General features: G+C 40.7%; 1 protein-coding gene across 1 annotated transcript; it reads right to left on the reverse strand.

The window, feature by feature from the left end:
- Window positions 1-1,588: 1,588 nt before the first annotated feature.
- On the reverse strand, window positions 1,589-14,949 carry LOC143265864 (uncharacterized). The gene is made up of 2 exons (XM_076540229.1): window positions 10,778-14,949; window positions 1,589-2,071 (listed from the first exon to the last, which is right to left on the reverse strand). The coding sequence occupies exon 1, from the start codon at window positions 14,944-14,946 to the stop codon at window positions 11,332-11,334; it is 3,615 nt and encodes a 1,204-aa protein (XP_076396344.1). The 5' UTR covers window positions 14,947-14,949; the 3' UTR covers window positions 1,589-2,071; window positions 10,778-11,331.
- Window positions 14,950-17,506: the final 2,557 nt, after the last annotated feature.

The following is a 17,506-nucleotide window of genomic DNA, read 5'->3' on the forward strand; positions in this document are numbered from 1 at the left end:
CAACATCATACCATACGTTGCCGTCACATCACACTCCTGAGCCGGCGACCTACATCTGTGCAACCTATCGGGCTGAACCCCAATATAATCTTCCGCTGTTTTCAAACCTATAACTCCACCACGAACCATATGTCGCAACTGTGCTACACGATCAGTCTCTCGCGCAGAGTCACGCAAATCCAAAATTGGAGTACAACAATGAATATTATACCTTCCCTGCTTAATGTGACGCAAATAATTCCCCCCCGATATCAACTAAAAATACGTCTTTCTCGTTATCCAAACGTAAAATATCAGAAAAGTAACGAATACGCTTTAAAATCAACGCCTCACAACAATTCCACGTCACAGCAGACATGGCGTGAGGGTGATTCTGCTTCCCGGTGATCACAACATTCAATTCTTTAAAACTCTTCTGAAGCGTTGCTATCTTCATCGGATTCAATTTATAAGATACATCAAATGTATTCTTCCGCATAAACTTACTCGTAACCAACGGCTTAAACATATTTTACACCTCACTAGTCGGCTCCTTCAAACAATCAGTCATTCTCTTACGTGAAGCGGCAACCATCGCGTTTTCCAAATCCAAACCACCAATCTCACACAATCGCTGGAAATGGGCCACCCCCTGGTTTACGCGAATGACTTCGTCATCATTCGTCACCGTACCACCCATCCGAGCCGTACTAAACATACACGAAACTATTACCTCCGAAAATAACACCGGACTTCCTCGTCCTACGTGACACATACCCCTATTAACTAACTTAACATTAGGAACAAAGAAATCAAAACTAACAAACTTAAATAAGTAACCGACAACTGACCTAGCTAGTGGATACCTTCCAAACTTTGCCTTAATCTTAGCCAAATCAAACTGTTTCCGGTCGTCAACAAGAACGTTGTAACTCGCGAATAACCGCAAATAACAACAACCACGTTCGTACATTCTGGTCAACTTCGAGTAAACGAAACAAACCAAAACAGATCGTCAAATAATTGATAATCAACGCCTCCCTTGAAACTCCCAATGAAAGTCTTAAGCGCAACTTTCCAGAATAATCTGAAAGCACAATGAATTCCTCTAAATAACACTGTTCAACAAATTTAAACTTTTTTTATGTTTTCTAATACCCATTGGGTGATCCTTGTAGAGTTTCTCATCCTGAACAGGAATCCGAAAACCGAATTGCTCTATCACCCTCAGTTTTTTAAAAACACGAGCTTTTGTAAAAACACGTGTTTTGGGTAGAAAATGCGATATTGCGAGGAAACTAAAAAAGCTACGATATTCAAATTAGTTTTAAAAGATAGAGGAGAGTGTCTCGAATAAATTGGTATATATAATTGTTATATTGCATAATTCTAAGCGGGTGTAAATATTGATGAAAGTTTAAAAAACGGCCGTGGTACGCATTTCCTACGTATTATTTTTGCATTTTTAGAAAAAGTTATTTGTGTAGCGCGAATTCGCTATACAGTATCGAATTCTATAGACATTTCTGATTAAGAAACTATACGGGGTAAGTGTTGTAGCTGTATGCAATTCCAGTAAATTCAAAAAATATCTGCCGGGAGCATGCACGCGGCGTTTTGCCGCCAAGCGGCCATAGCTCGCTCTCCTCGCCAAGTCAGTGCCGTAGCTACGCGCAATCAACATCAATGATGGGGCTTAATATACATCCACTTTTTATATTTACGTTTAATTTTTTTTAATATTATTATTTCATAATTATTATTATTCATATTTTGTTATTGATCGTCATTATTTTTAGCTACCAACGATACAATTATAAAATATTAAAACTCAAAATTTTAAAATCAAATGATTGAAGACAGTTTTGAAATTTGTTTATAATATAGAAAAACTTTCTATTTTATACATTTTATTTTTTCTATATTATAAACCGAAAATCTTGCGGAATCTTGCGCTCTTGCGGCGGAGGCGGGAGACAGTTTTAGTGCGTATGCGTGGAAATCGTCCCTCTTCTAGGGGCGCTGGAAACGTGTGTCTTTCCATACTACCTGGGCTATCTTCCCGAATGTCCGTAATAGGATTTCTGTCTTCCTAAAACAAAAAAAAAAAGGTTAGGTTAGGTTCTTCAATATTAAATCATTTCATTAGTCTCTTTTTGCGATTCTTGGAAGATTCTCTCGCTGATCGAGTTGCAAGGTCATTCCGAGCAAAAGAAAAACTCCTTTTCTTGAAAAATCCCCCTCAATTCAGGGCTTAATGTCCCCTTTCCCCATCAAAAGACCAGTCCAAAGCATAGAAATGGTTTCTTCAATATTTTCGCTAGGGGGTGTTTCCGCAGTTTGACATTGCATCATCATATCCAACACTCCCCCTACTACTGATCTGTGAAGTTTCATCATGATCGGGCGCGGGGGGGATGTTTAATCCTTTCGCTTCGGCTGTCCAGTCTGCCGAAGTACTGTAACTGAACGGAAGCGCGCGCCGTGAATACGTGCAGTACGCGTTGTTGCTGTATATACGTTATAAGTTTCATCATGATCGGGCGCGGGGGGGATGTTTAACCCTTTCGCTTCGGCTGTCCAGTCTGCCGAAGTACTGTAACTGAACGGAAGCGCGCGCCGTGAATACGTGCAGTACGCATTGTTGCTGTATATACGTTTCCCTGAGTCTTAAATAACTATGTATATATATATGTTATATGATTCTTTCCTTTTTTGGTTTAATAATTTAATTGTACGGGTAACAATAATTTTATACACCGTTATTTATCCGAAAGCAACAAAAGAATTTATTCAATATGTCACAAAAATAAAATTTTCTTTTTATATGTATTACAAAATAAACAAAACTTTATATTTTCAATATACATTAAAGTTTATTTGGGGGCCGATGTTTTCAATTTCGACAATCGGGTACGTCTCCTCAATGGTTATTCATATGTAACATCCCGGGAAGAGTTTTTTTCATATATGACAGTCCTATGTTCAATTTCATTACCCGCTGATAGAAATAGTTTAGTTACCGACGATAATAGACTATTACCGACAGTACATTATATACCAATTACCTTATGTATTCAGTTCAGCGGTCGGTAACCGATACATATATATATATTTATTTTATTTTCAATAATTATTTTATATTTTCAATTTAGGAAGGATAATGTAATTTACAAAGACAATCAAATGTTAAGTTAATTCATTTAAACCAAAATTAATGTATTATTTTATAGTTACTCCAATAAATGTATAACTCTATATGGAAAATTCCGTAATGCGATGTGCCTACGTGCCGCGATGTTCGCCCCGAATTTCCTAGTATTCTCGCGTAATCCTAGAGAAGGATAAGAATATATTTTACAATTTCGATGTTATTAGTTATTAAAAACCATTAGTTGAACAAATCAGTTAATGCATATCGAGCGTACTAATATTATGTTATCCGGAAATAGAGTTAGATGTTAGTTTATTGCAGTGTATATTGTAAATTATAATATTGTCCAATGGAATGTTCTAGAAACACCGTATGCTTATACATTTAGCTCCGATCCGTATAGAAGTCGTGCGTAGTACATAGAGGAAGACAGAAAATGCAATTTCATTAAAATACTACTAAAATACTATTTTTATATCAGAAATGTAAACCATAATGTAGAATGCGATATTTATAATGTAATTAAACCGTTCGTTTGTACAATTAATGTCGAATTACGAATTTATAAGACAATTATATATTTCGACGTTATGGGGGTTTTCCGAGAATTCGCCAGGCTGGCGAGTATAAAAGGCCGAGCGAAACTCGCCTAAATCGCAGAACAGTTTTCGAAGTCGAGCGAACTAGAAGTCTACAGATAAGTATAACCGGAACAGTTTTCGCTGTGAAGAGCCGCAACGATTCTTAATACTTGACTGGTAAAGCGGGTATACGCCATTTGGATACTTGGTCGTGGGTCGTTCTAGTAGCCAGTGAACAACAGGCTCCCCATTCAAACGGTCTCGTATCTGAAACTCCTTTAGGAGAGTGCTATACTTAGCGCCAAGAAAGGCTAAGATATCGAAACGATAGCTCTCAGCTACTCAAATTTGGTTTTTCGTCGGATTGCTAACGCGCCGTCAGATTCTCGGAGTTCGCTCTGGGTAGTTTCGTAGCCAGCTAACGCAGGCTCCCCATTTGAGCGGCTTGGTCTCTGAAGCCCGTGTCTTTTGGGTGGCAGTTCAGCAATTACGATTTTATGTTAGAATCAATTGATTTGCTACCCTGTTGAACTTATACTGTTCACCCTTTTCCTGTATCGTTGGGTCGTTCTAGTAGCCAGTGAACAACAGGCTCCCCAATTAAGCGATCTGGTTTTGGCTGTCAGTGTTCGTTTTGACAAAAAGGGTCATGGACAATTAGTCGTCGAGACAAATTAAGAAAGAGTAACTGTTCCGAGTAAAGTTCATTAGAATCAAACAAATCTTGGAATTTTGAATTAGTAAAAGAATATTGTTCTGTCGTCAGCGTAATCTCAGTAGTCGACTACACCGCGTTAGATATCAGATAAAATCATTAATCTGTCTAACTTTGCGAAAGCGTATTTAGGTACACTTAGAGAATCACACTTAGGTCGTGTTCCTCGCTGCGGTAGACTATCACGCGCTAGTATTAATAATTTCGTACAAGACTTTTCATTATATAAATTATAAACGTATTAATCAATATAAACTTTGTAATTGCGATAGCGTTCGAAACGAGAACTGAATAATATAGAATATCGAATTCAATTAATTATATAAAAGCGAAGTTAGCTTCATCCGAAAACAGACTTAGGTACGATCTAATATAAAGTATTACCTAGCGAGAGTCATTTAGTTAGATTCATAATTATCTATTACGTATTGCTTAATTTGCCAAGTTCTGTTATTTCTATTATTAATATTATATTAAGTCTATTCTAGTTTCTTTAATCAAACCAGTATACTTTTCATATTTTGTTATTTGTTACTTGTTATTTGTTAAATTCATCATCTTCGTTATTTTATTGAATAAACCTTATTGTTGAAAGATATTGACCTGTGGATTTCACTCCTTAACCGCACACCACACGAATCCCACAATCTATACATTTAGTTATTTTCCAAAACGAGTCGTTCAGTTGGTAAAAGCCGCTCTTTACCTTACTAGCGCTAGTAACTATCTGAATCTAGGTTCCAGAGTCGTTACAAATACCCCGTCGTTATACGCTTCCAATTCTACTTCATCCAAGTTGGATAATTTGTTACTGCAATCGCTACAAGCGATTGCCGGCATTGTATAAGCTAAACTTCTCCGACATCCTATGCAGCGGGTCTTCCGTATGGCATAATCTCGCCTGACGACATAATGTGATCCTACGCTCCACCATTCTCGTCTCGCCTCTGGTTGTGCGTGTATCGCACAATTTATACACAATCGCCCCAGCATTGGGTTATATTTATAAAAAAATGTCAGATTAATATCTTTGACGCAAATTCCAATTATAATGCGACGGCTTCCTTCCATTTTAATTATATATATTGAAATCTTATTTTACTTCCACTCTGCTAGGCGTCTTGATTGTAAATGCGTAGCTTTGCCATACAAAATTCGCTATTATAAAATTACGAAGCGCGGGAAATTTGAATTATTCCACCCTTATTTGCGCGCACGCTCATCTTTCTATCGATTCTCGATCCCTCATTGGTAGGTGGGCCCTCTTAATGCGATCCTTATGAACAATTCGCCTTTTGTTTCTCCCACCAACTTGCAATTCTACATTATTTGGTTCTATGGTTCTTGTAATTTTGTATGGACCAGCGTATTCCTTCTCTAATTTATTTTTCCGTGGTGGATTGAGAAGAAATACGTCTTCACCTGTTTCATATTGTATAAGTCGAATCTTTTTGTCATAGTAATATTTCTGACGATGTTTCGACAATTTTAAATTATTTCGCGCAGTGGTTCGGAAATTGTGTAATTTTGTGATGAGATTATTCATGTAATCTGGGTATGTACACATTGCTTCTTCAATCGGAAAGTTTGATGGCTGCCGCGCTTTTCTTCCGTATACCAATTCGTGAGGCGTAAATTTAGTTCCTTCGTGTTGTAACGAGGCATATTTTTACACGAGTGGCCACTAGGCCCGCCGGCCTCTCTCCTCCGCCCTGCCAACCCCTCGCGGCGGGGCGTATGAAAAGTGTGAGTGCGGTTTCTCTTCTTTCTTTGTACTTTTTATATTTTCTTTTATTATTATTCGCGCGCCTCCCCCCGGCACCGGTATGAAGATCAGCGGCCAAAGAAGAAGCATCCGCGGCCCCGGGCGCGGGGAAAACCCCACCCGAGAGATGGAGGCGCGGGATGGAGCCCATCAACGGAAGCCGCCTGCTGACCGGTCGCCGGGCCACCCGTCCATCTCCGCGGGGACGACCGGCAGCCAACACCGAGGGACGCTAGGCCTGGGGACGAGCCACCCCAGCTGCCACCCGAAGGGGCCCCAGGATACGCTGGCCAAGATACGCCACTTGGCCCATTCCTGGCGCCGAAATCCTCGGTGAGGGGGAACTCCGCGCACCTAGGACCCGAGCCGCGGATACGGAAGGAGAAGCCTGCGAGCAGCGTGGAGTATCAGAATCGCACCGCGAACTACCCGCTTATACGATCTTATTTTTTTTTTTCTTTGCTTTTCTTTCTTTTGTAAAATTTTCTAATTTCCTTTTCTTTCCTTCTTACGTCTCGTTGTGTGAGTGTCCAATTTCGGTGTGAACTTGTGGTGGCGCCAACACCCGTATTGTGGAGTCGACCCAGGCCCGAAAGCAGAGAAAAGGTAGGATCTTTGTCTTTGTAAGATCCCTGAGCGTGTGTGTGAGCGTGTGTGCCTGTGGGTGGTTCCTGGCGATAGGACCACCATCCCCGGCGACGAGGACCTTAGGGACCGTATTCGCGGAATATCGTTGTACCGATTTGCGCTTTCCGTTTCTGCGATTCTGGGCCGCTGTCCCCAGTACGGATTATTTCTCCTCTTTTCCGCTGTATTTTGCATTTAGGTCCAGCGTTCCCTTTGCTGTCCACGACCCCCAAGAGGGCGTGCTCCCCCAAAGCGTACCGCGTTTTCTTTGCGTTTCCGATTTTGTACCACTCGCGTGTACCGTGAGCCCTCGTGTCGCGATATCTTTGCCGCAATTAGCGATCGTTACCCAGTTCCCTTACCGAACTTTGTACCACGAGGGGCTCGTTCGCGTTCGTCTCGAAGGGCTAGCTTCGGCCCACAATAAAGCTAGATTTATCTTAGATACTCGCGGATTCTCTACTTATTTTCTGTCCCTCCTTGAGTACCGCTCCCGGAAGAGCTGCCGGAAGGGCGATTCCCCCGGACGCGTGCGTTGCACTGGCGCCCCTTTAAAGAAATCGTCCGTGGGTGTGCGTATCGGGACGTGGAGGACCGCTTTCCTTGGCTGCCCTCCACCTCAAGGACTTTTCCTTTCGTCCCTCCCACCGATCCGTCACAGTTTATACTTGTGTTATACGAGAACATTGCCTGCGGTAACCAATCATCCCATTGTTTTTCTTGCGTGAGGAAATGTTTTAAATATTCTATTAAAATTTGGTGACTTCTTTTTAGAGAACCGTTTGACTGAGGATGGAAGGATGAAGTTCTGTATGTTTGGATGTGAAATATTTTTGCCAGCTTTTTCATCAAGGAACTCATAAAGCAAGATTGCTTTGGGGCAACCAAATTTACAAATGAAGTGTTCGGTAAATGCTTTGGCAACATCCTCCGCAGTTATTGAGACAATAGGTGCTGCTACTTAGTTAAATTATCCTGGATTGTCAGTATATAACTGTGCCCTTTTGAGGTTAAAGGTAATGGTCCTAGTATGTCTAATGAAACTTTGTCAAATGCGTCCAATGGGGCGTCTGTAATAACCATTAGTTCTTTATTTTTGACACGAACTAACTTATTCCTTTGGCAGTCAATACAAGTTTTAACAAAATTGGCTATATTCTTTTTCATATTTTTCCAGTAGTAATTGTCTCTAACACGGTGATAAGTCTTTCTTATTCCTTTATGTCCCCCAGTGGGTGTAGTATAATTTTCCTGGATAATGGGAATTCTCTCTTCGAATGATGGAGTCTTAATATCGCCTGTACAGATTGTGATTCGAATAGGTATGTCAGCAAAGATTATGTATACTAATTATCTAAGGTATTTATCACTTGGTAAGCTAATGTCACTAATTTTGTGTTTCTGAAGGAGTAACGCAAGTTTCCTAAGAATTTGTGGTAATTCCTTCTTTGATGTAACTGTTATGTCAAACAATCATTGTTTCTTTAATTTAATTTGAGTTATTTCTTTCCTAGGTGCTGGTCTGATCTTTCTTCTTTTAATAAGGAGTTCTGATTCAGGATCAAAAGGACTTCCCTGAGAGTTCCAGAATACTGCTATTGGTCCCTTCCTAGTCCATAGATGATCTTTAACTTCAGTTATAGAACTCACTATTTCTTCTGTTATTTTTGGTTTTCTTGCTTTACTAACAGTAAGTTCACCACCTTCCTTTTTTATTTTAATTGGAGTTACTGGACCGGATTTATTTAACATTTCAGGTTTACTATTGAGATATAAGTAATTTTTGTGTGCTACGCGTGAATATGTATATATATGTGTGTGTGTGCAGCGCTTGCAGAACGCGTTTGCAAAAAGAACAAATGAATTGCGCTTCGCGAATATGTCGGGTAGTTAACATGAAGACGCGTTTTGCTGCGGTGCGGGTTATCGAAATTTATATTAATAATCCTAATTAATAAGTAAATAAAATACTATTATTTTCATAAACAAGGTATGTAAGAGTGTATTGGTCCATTTATTTTTATTAGAAAACGAACCATTCATTTAATATGGTAGCAGAGCGTGGTTCGGAAATGTAAAGGTTATTAAGCCACGTGTGCCGGTAATGAAATTAATAAAATTGATTTAAATAAAGTGAGAATTGATTCAGCTGAAGTGAAAAGTTTATGAATAGAAGAAATCGGAAAAATTTGTATACTAAAGGAAAGCTGTTTTAAAGAGAAAAGAGAAAATAAGAAAGGAAGCAAAATGCCGAAAGAAGGAGAAATCAAGATTCAAGTATTCGATGGATGCGATTACAAAATATGGAAAAAAAGAATTTTATTGTATTTGAAGTGGAAGAAATGTAGTGAACCGGTAATTCGCAAAAAAATAGACACAGAAACACAAAACGATTGGGACGAGAAAAATTTAAAAGCTATGAATTATATCTACTGCAGCATAACGAACGAACAATTGGAATTTGTCAGTGAATTAGAAACAGCCCTTGAAATAATTAAAAAATTTGATGAGCTATATTTGAAAGAATCGACCGCATTGCAAATTTGTATTAGAAACAAACTGGATAGGATGAAGTTGGCTGATTATGAGGAATCAAGTTCTTTTTTTACGGACTTTGAAAAGACAGTGAATGAATTAAAAAGTGCAGGTGCAAATGTGAGTGAAAGAGAGAAACTGGATTATATGTTAAAAATGTTGCCGGACTCGTTAAGTTATGTGGGTGATTTAATTGACTCAGTAAAAGACAGTGATCGGACCTGTGAATTCTTAAAACATAAAATTACTATGTGGGACACGCGAAATCAAAATGATAGTGGAAAGAAAAGATCAAGTGTTTTCCAAGCTGAAAGAAAAAACATAAAGTGCCACGGTTGTGGTAAAGAGGGACATATATTAAAAAATTGTTGGAACAAAGACAATGCCACTGGTGGAGCGCCGTGGCAAGGAGGTGCGCATCGGTCGCAATGGTCACAACAGTCGCAGACACCACGTCATGAGCAGCAGCAGTACAGGGGTCGCGGCGGACGCGGTTTTGGCCAGCGAGGACGAGGTTATGGCGCGCGAGGACGAGGCAGAGGAAGACAATCGTACTACAGCGGAAACAATAGACACGACGCGAAGTATTCCTACAACGAGGGCTCCGATGGTCAAACAGGGTACTTCTTAACACAGGTAGAACGCGATAATGATTATAAAAGCGATGCGGTGGTATATAATTGCGACAGTCGTAAAATAGATTGGATATTAGATAGTGGATGTTCAGATCACATAATACACGATGATTCTTATTTTCTTGAGTGCATAGACTTGAAAAAACCGATAAACGTAAAAATTGGCGACGGTCGAATTCTAAAAGGAACGAAAGTCGGAAAAGTTTTAACATATTTTGTAGTCGATAAAGCGAATATTAAAATAACAATATCAAATGTATATTATGTAAAAGAAATGGATAAAAATTTGATCAGTTTTGCAAGAGTTACGGATGAAAATAAGATAATTGTTGAGGCGTCGTAACTCAAACCTCGTGTCTGAGTAACGTTGTTCATGTAAAAAAGGACAGGTGTCATTAAAATAAAAACAACAATAGTTTTGGGTGTAAACCCCGAGGAAAAAGACCTTGCGGCCAAAAAACCTCGTGAAAATCGTGTATTTAACTCTTTTGTGTAAGTGTGAGATGTGTGCGTGCAACTAGGGTGATTGCGCAAAGCGCAAACCCGAAACGGGTCATAAGAATGACCGCGTGCAGAGTCAGAGAGAGTGCGATTGACGCACCCCTCTACGGGCCTTACGGCCGCGTGTGTATAGTCAGAGAGAGTACGATGTACGTACCTCTCTACGGGTCTTGCGACCGCGTGTATGTAGTCAGAGAGAGTACGATGTACGTACCCCTCTACGGGTCTTGCAACCGCGTGTTTTTGTTTTATAAATGTTTTTAGGGGGTATGATACCTTACATACCTGATAGCCGAATGGTGTTAGAATTCGTTGCAAAATATGACTTTTTAAACTGGATTTGGGAAAGCAGAACCACTAGGTCGTAACGCACAAAAAAAACTGACTCGCGTGCATCGCGCGTAGCTAAGCCTCGGTCCCTTTTTCCCCCTCTCCTAGGCGTTGGCGTTGCATCGCCCAGGAAGTGGCGCTAAAATATATTTTCGATGCGTTCGGCTAAAGAACCTCAGGAGAGGCTAGCATAGCCGCGCGGATTTGAAATATTTCCGCGTAACATACTCCCCCCGTTGCGAGGGAAGCGAGCAAGAAAAGAATGAGAAAACTGTGACGTGTATGTGTGTGTGTGTGTGTTACAATCAAAATACAATATCTAAGCTACAGTGGGCAGTGGGCATAACTGCGTAATGTTCCGTTTAATTGTTCCTTGGGTTGTCTTCACGGTGGCAACTCGAGTGCTCCCGTCACTTCCGGGATAAACCTCTTGAACTACTCCCAGTAGCCACCTCATGCATGGCTGATTTTTATCGATGACGAGTACGACGGATCCTGGTTCAAGCTTGCTATTTCCGTTGAACCATTTTTGCCGCTTCTGCAATTCGCTCAAATACCAATACCAATTGCCATCTCTTCCAAAAATCCTGGCGTGCCTTGGTAATAAACCTCCAGACCGTGAGACGATTCGCTGGAACAGGTGACAAGTTCTCCTCGGGAAGCATAGTGAGAGGGCGGCCTACTAATAAATGGGCAGGTGTTAAAGCCACTGGGTCATTGGGATCAGTACTAAGGGAACATAGCGGACGTGAATTCAAAATTGCTTCCACTTCAATCGCGAAGGTGTTAATTTCCTCAAAGGTAAGCAATTGTTCGCCTATGACGCGTTTAAAATGGTGTTTGAAGGATTTCACGGCGGCCTCCCATAAACCGCCGAAATGCGGAGATACTGGCGGATTGAAGTGCCAACTAATCTTTTTCTGCACTCCAAAATTGCCCACGTCGTCCTGGAATCGTTCGGAACTGAACAGAGCATACAGCTCACGAAGCTTATTGCTCGCGCCTACGAAATTTGTGCCATTATCGGAATAAACATGCGATGGTATGGCTCTACGACCGATGAAGCGTCGAAACGCGCCTAAAAAGCCTTCAGTAGTTAAATCGCTTACGACCTCGATATGCACCGCCTTTGTCGCCATACATACGAAGACACAACCGTAAGATTTGATTCGAGCCCGATTACGATGCCTTTTTTCTTTAATAAAGATCGGCCCGAAGAAGTCTACACCGGTATGGTCGAAAACTGGAGCCCTTTCGACACGGGATCTGGGTAAATTTCCCATGTGAATCTGTAAGGGAGACAGACGATGGCGAATACACGTGACGCAATGACGCACGATCTTTCGCACCTGATTCTTCCCGTCAAGCAACCAATACCGAAGCCGCACCGTATGCAGGGTATTCTGTATACCGGCGTGATAGGCCCTTTCATGAATCTCACGTATAATCAAGTCCGTGACGTGGTGGTGCGACGGCAACAAAATGGGATGTTTTTGGTCGGCAGGAATTTTTGCATTGAGCAATCGACCACCAACCCGCAGCAAACCATGCTCGTCGAGGAATGGGTCGAGCGCGGCGAGTCTATTATCTTTGACTCGATTCGATTTTGACAAGCGCTCGATTTCGTCACGGTAATGCTCCCTTTGTATAATGTGAATGACCTTTCTCTCGGTCTCTAGTCGCTCTTGTACACTGACGGAACTTCCTTTATAGTTATTAGAACGTCGAAAACGATAAACATATGAAGTAATATTCAAGAGCCGAGAATAAGAAGAAAAATGATGGAAAAATTCATTAACAATGGGAACCGTGGCCAAACATGTGGTTTTTCTCAACCCCGGAAGTTCGGAAACGGGAAGATCAGCACCAACAGGCCACTGATCTTCGGGTCGACTAAGCCACATGGGCCCTTTAAACCAGCTGTGATTTTGTAAAAAATCCGAAGGACTTTGCCCTCGCGACAGTGCGTCTGCCGGATTATTACAGGACCGTACGTGTCGCCATTCGACAGAATTGCCAAGCGCTTGGATCTCTGCGACACGGTTTCCCTCGAACGTCTTTAATAAACGTGGAGATTTCTTAAGCCATTGCAAAACAATGGTTGAATCTGACCAAAATATTGTTCGGACGATCGGAAAATGGAAAGTTGGATGCGCTTCTTTATATAGCCGAGCGAGGATCTGCGCGCTGCATAATTCGAGGCGCGGAATCGTAATTTCTTTAATAGGCGCAACTCTAGACTTAGAGCACGCCAGCCGGACGAGGACGGATCCGTTCGGCTCGGTTGACCGTATGTAAACACACGCACCGTAACCATGCTTACTGGCGTCGCAGAACCCATGTACCTCGATCCGATTGTGATTTTCGCCTAAAATTCGTCGGTCTATGCTTAGGTCGCGAATGAAATTGAGCTGCTCGGCGTATGAACTCCATCGCACATACAACTCCTGAGGCACTGACTCATCCCAGCCAATTTTTAATTTCCAGCAATCTTGCATGATCCGTTTTGCAACCAAGATGATGGGACCTAGTAAGCCCAATGGATCGAAGATTTTTGCAATATTTGCTAGGATGCTCCGCTTCGTGATTTTACCAGTTATATCGATCGCGCTCACCGCGTAAGTAAATTTGTCCACTTGCGAATTCCAAACAACCCCTAGCGTCTTTAAAATCGGATTCTCTTCTATCGCGTGGTCCAAATCGAAAATCTTCTCTGTTATATTATCGAGCGCGTGGTGATGATTTGAAGCCCACTGGCGCATATTGAAACCGCCGCTTCTCAAAAGCTCGATTATTTCATCCCGAATTTGCAAAACTTCTTCCAGGGAATTTGCACCAGTCAATAAGTTGTCAACGTACAAATCCCGATTAATTATACGGGAAGCTAACGGAAACCTTTCTTTTTCGTCATCCGCAAGCTGTGCAACAGTTCGAATGGCTAAAAACGCGGCGGAAGATATGCCGAAAGTTACCGTGCGGAGTTCCCAAACTTTGATTTCACCGTTGTGATACCAGAAGATACGTTGATATCGACGGTCATCAGGATGAACCAAAACCTGCCGATACATTTTCTCAATGTCGGCTGTTAAGACATAAATATGCGATCGAAAACGTAACAGCTGCTCAAACAAAGTGGGTTGGATTGTGGGACCTATCATAAGGATATCATTTAAAGAGATGCCCTTATCAGTCTTGGCGGAGGCGTCAAAAACGACACGAACTTTAGTCGTGCTGCTCGACATTTTCGTAACGGCGTGATGAGGAAGATAGTAGCCATTCGTATTTTCTTCGCAAACAAGGGACATATGCCCGAGGTCAACGTATTCTTGCATTACCTTGTAATATTCGGTTTTTAAGCCAAGATTCGAATTTAGCTTACGCTGGAGGGAGTGGAAACGTCTTAGCGCGGTAGAACGCGAATTTCCAAGATCACAGCCATCACTTCGGAAAGGTAAACGCACAATATATCTCCCATCCGCGCCGCGTGTTGTTTCTTTTGCGTAGTGGATTTCACACGACGACTCCTCTGAGGTCTTGGATGATTTAGAATTTGCGTCTTCAATTGTCCAAAATTTGGCTAATTGCTCAGAAAGATTAGCCAGGTTACAAGTTGCTGCGGGACTTGCCTTTTCACCGCCGAAGCCTCCGGCAATTACCCAGCCTAATTGAGTTTTTTGAAGAATTAGATTGCCGCTATTATGTTCCAGGTTTATTTGGTCGATCGAAAGTAGAGACAAAGTGGCCCCCGATCCAATCAACATATCTACTGGTCGAGGTATATGAAACAGAGGGTCTGCTAATTTTAAGTTGGCCGGGATTTTAATTGACTCACGTGCAAAACTTTCTTCCGGCACTAGATCAGCGATTTTTGGCAAAGTGAGAAACGTTAAATTTTTGGAAAAATCATTATGAATGGAACGAAAATGGACCTCTACGCTATATTTCGATATGGTGTGCATGCCATTAATTGCTCCGATAGGAATAGAACAAAGATGTTTGTGTAATTTTAATTTGTTTGCAAACTCCTCCGTAATGAAGTGCGCTGTCGCGCAAGAATCGAGTAAAACTCGAGCTTGGAAGTATTCGCCGCTCGCACCACGAGCGCGCACCATAGCACTCATCATCAATTGTGCACGAGATGCCCGCGAAATTGTGGCGAACGTGTCCACGCCTAGTCATGCCGGTTTCTCATTTTCTGTAGATGCGCTAGGAGTTTTTTCGGAAGACTGTGTTGGGCGTGAGGCTGTTTGATTTGGAGCATTGGAATGAAGGAGCGTATGATGAAAACGACCGCAACGTCTACAACGAGACGCATTACACGTACCAGGGTGTGCACGGAGACAATTCCGGCAGAGCTTTTTTGACCTCACAACTCCCCATCGCTGACTGGTATTCAACGCCTCGAACCCGGAACATCTGGTTACAAAATGATTTCCTTGGCAATGAGCGCAAGGGCTAGAAGTAGCAGTAACAAAGGTTTTTACGCCCGAATCCGTCCTTCGTGTTTTTGATGATGATGCTTCGCGATCAACACGGCGTTTTTCACGAAGTCCGTCCCTACTACGAGAAGTACTATTCTCTAACGTGGAGAGCCGGTATACGGTCGCGCCGATAAACTTGCAAAATTGATCTAGCGTGGGAAGAGTATCGAGGTCGAGAGACTCTTCCCATTTTTGACGCACGTCAAGAGGAAGCGCTCTTTCAAGAAGTCGAATAATTAACCCATTTGCATCATCACTCTACTTAGGCCGCCGCGCTTAAATATCAGAGCCGAACGACAGATGACTGACGCGTATCACCGCGCGCTGTTGGGCATGTGGGTGTGAAACCGATGTTGAGAAAAATTTATGAATTTTGTCAAAAATACAGTGTCTAAAACAACTAATACGCAATATTTTACATCAAACATCTCATTTTATTTTTTTTTACACAAAAGGAGAAACAAATATTTTTTTTATAGATGAAATAAAATTATTTATAATACAACGAAAATTTAATTAAATTACTTTTCGTGATATTCTTTGAAATGATCAATACATAATGCTACCTCGCAAATATGGCATTGAAAGACCGTCTCTCTTCGAATAGACTTAGATAAGCATGCAACGCATCGTTTTGACGTTTTATTACCCCTTGCCAAGGTTTGAGGTATCCGTATAGGAAAATGCCTGCCAGTATATCGCGATATAGAATCATTGATAGGTGCATTATTTACTTTTATATTGGGTAAATATTTGTCAATAATTTCTTCAGCTAATAGTTGTTTATAAACATGAAATGACCGATCTTTTTTATGACTTTTAAAAATTACATAACTGTTGAGTAACATCATGTCGAGAAAATAAAAAAATATTTTCTTGTAGGCTTTTTTAGTTCTACGCATGGTGTGAAATTTACTTAACATTTGATCGCCTACATCAACTCCACTCATATACTGATTATAATCTTTTACTGCAGTTGGTTTTAAAATTTTTTGTCCGGTATATCGGTTTATTTTTCCAGTTTCAGCAAAATCTAAGCCATGCATAGTCGTTAGTAAAACGACATCTTTCTTATCCTTCCATTTTATTGCCGCCATCTCTCTTGTAGAAAACACCATAGCTTCTCCCCTTTCCAATTTTTGTGATTTGAATTCCCGAGGCATTTCTTTCCTATTTATTCTTGCGGTTCCACATACATTCGTTTTCATACTGTATAATTCTCGATATAAGATCGGTGAACTATACCAATTATCTATAAATAAACAATATCCTTTGTGCAATAACTGACTTTCTTTCAACAAATTCATCACAACGTTTCTACTAGCAGATCCAGTAACGGTTTTATCTTTTCCTACGTATATATTAAAATTATGTATGTATCTCGATTGCGCATCACACAGTTTGTAAAACTTTATGCCAAATCTCGCTCGTTTTGTTCTAATAAATTGTATGTAATGCAAGCGACTTCTACATGACATTAATGACTCATCAATCGAAATGTTTTTACTTGGTACATACATGCGGATGAAAGTATTTTTTACTATTTGAGAAACTTCTCGAATTTTTACAAGTGGGTCATTAGAATTAGTAATACTAGAAAAATGTAAATTGTTGGCGATTGACATAAATCGGTTACGGGTCATAATATTCCTAAAATATGGTGTTTCTAAGCTTTTATCGGTACTCCAATAGCTCTGAATCGTGGGCTTACAAACTAAGCTCATTAGAATGTTTAAAGCAATAAATATTTTTAGTTCATCGTCTGCAAGAGGTATAAAATTTTCATCGGTTGCACCATATTTATTTGTTTCTGTAATTACTTTTGTAACTAATTCTTTGTTAAAGAATAATTCAAAGATTTCTCTTCTTGACCGATTTTGTGTATCTACGGTTGCACCAACAACACTAGAAAAACCGTGTATAATGGGCGTATGATTCTCGGCTTTCCACACGAAACCTTCATTTGTAAAATTGCCGCACTGTTCAACTTCATCACTTGAGCTGTCATCACTTGATGAAATCCTACGGACACGTTTTCGAGTGGGTCCAATCTCAATACTTGAATCCGAATCAAGATTTTCAAAATCCATTGGGGCAACTATATTTTAGTTTAAATTATAAAATTAGATGGTTTTTTAAACTTGGACTTGTTAAATTTAAATACTCACGAAAGATTCTCAGGAATCAGCAGATTATCACGAAA

Source organism: Megachile rotundata, chromosome 2 (assembly GCF_050947335.1).
Source record: "Megachile rotundata isolate GNS110a chromosome 2, iyMegRotu1, whole genome shotgun sequence".
NCBI classification, from domain to species: domain Eukaryota; kingdom Metazoa; phylum Arthropoda; class Insecta; order Hymenoptera; family Megachilidae; genus Megachile; species Megachile rotundata.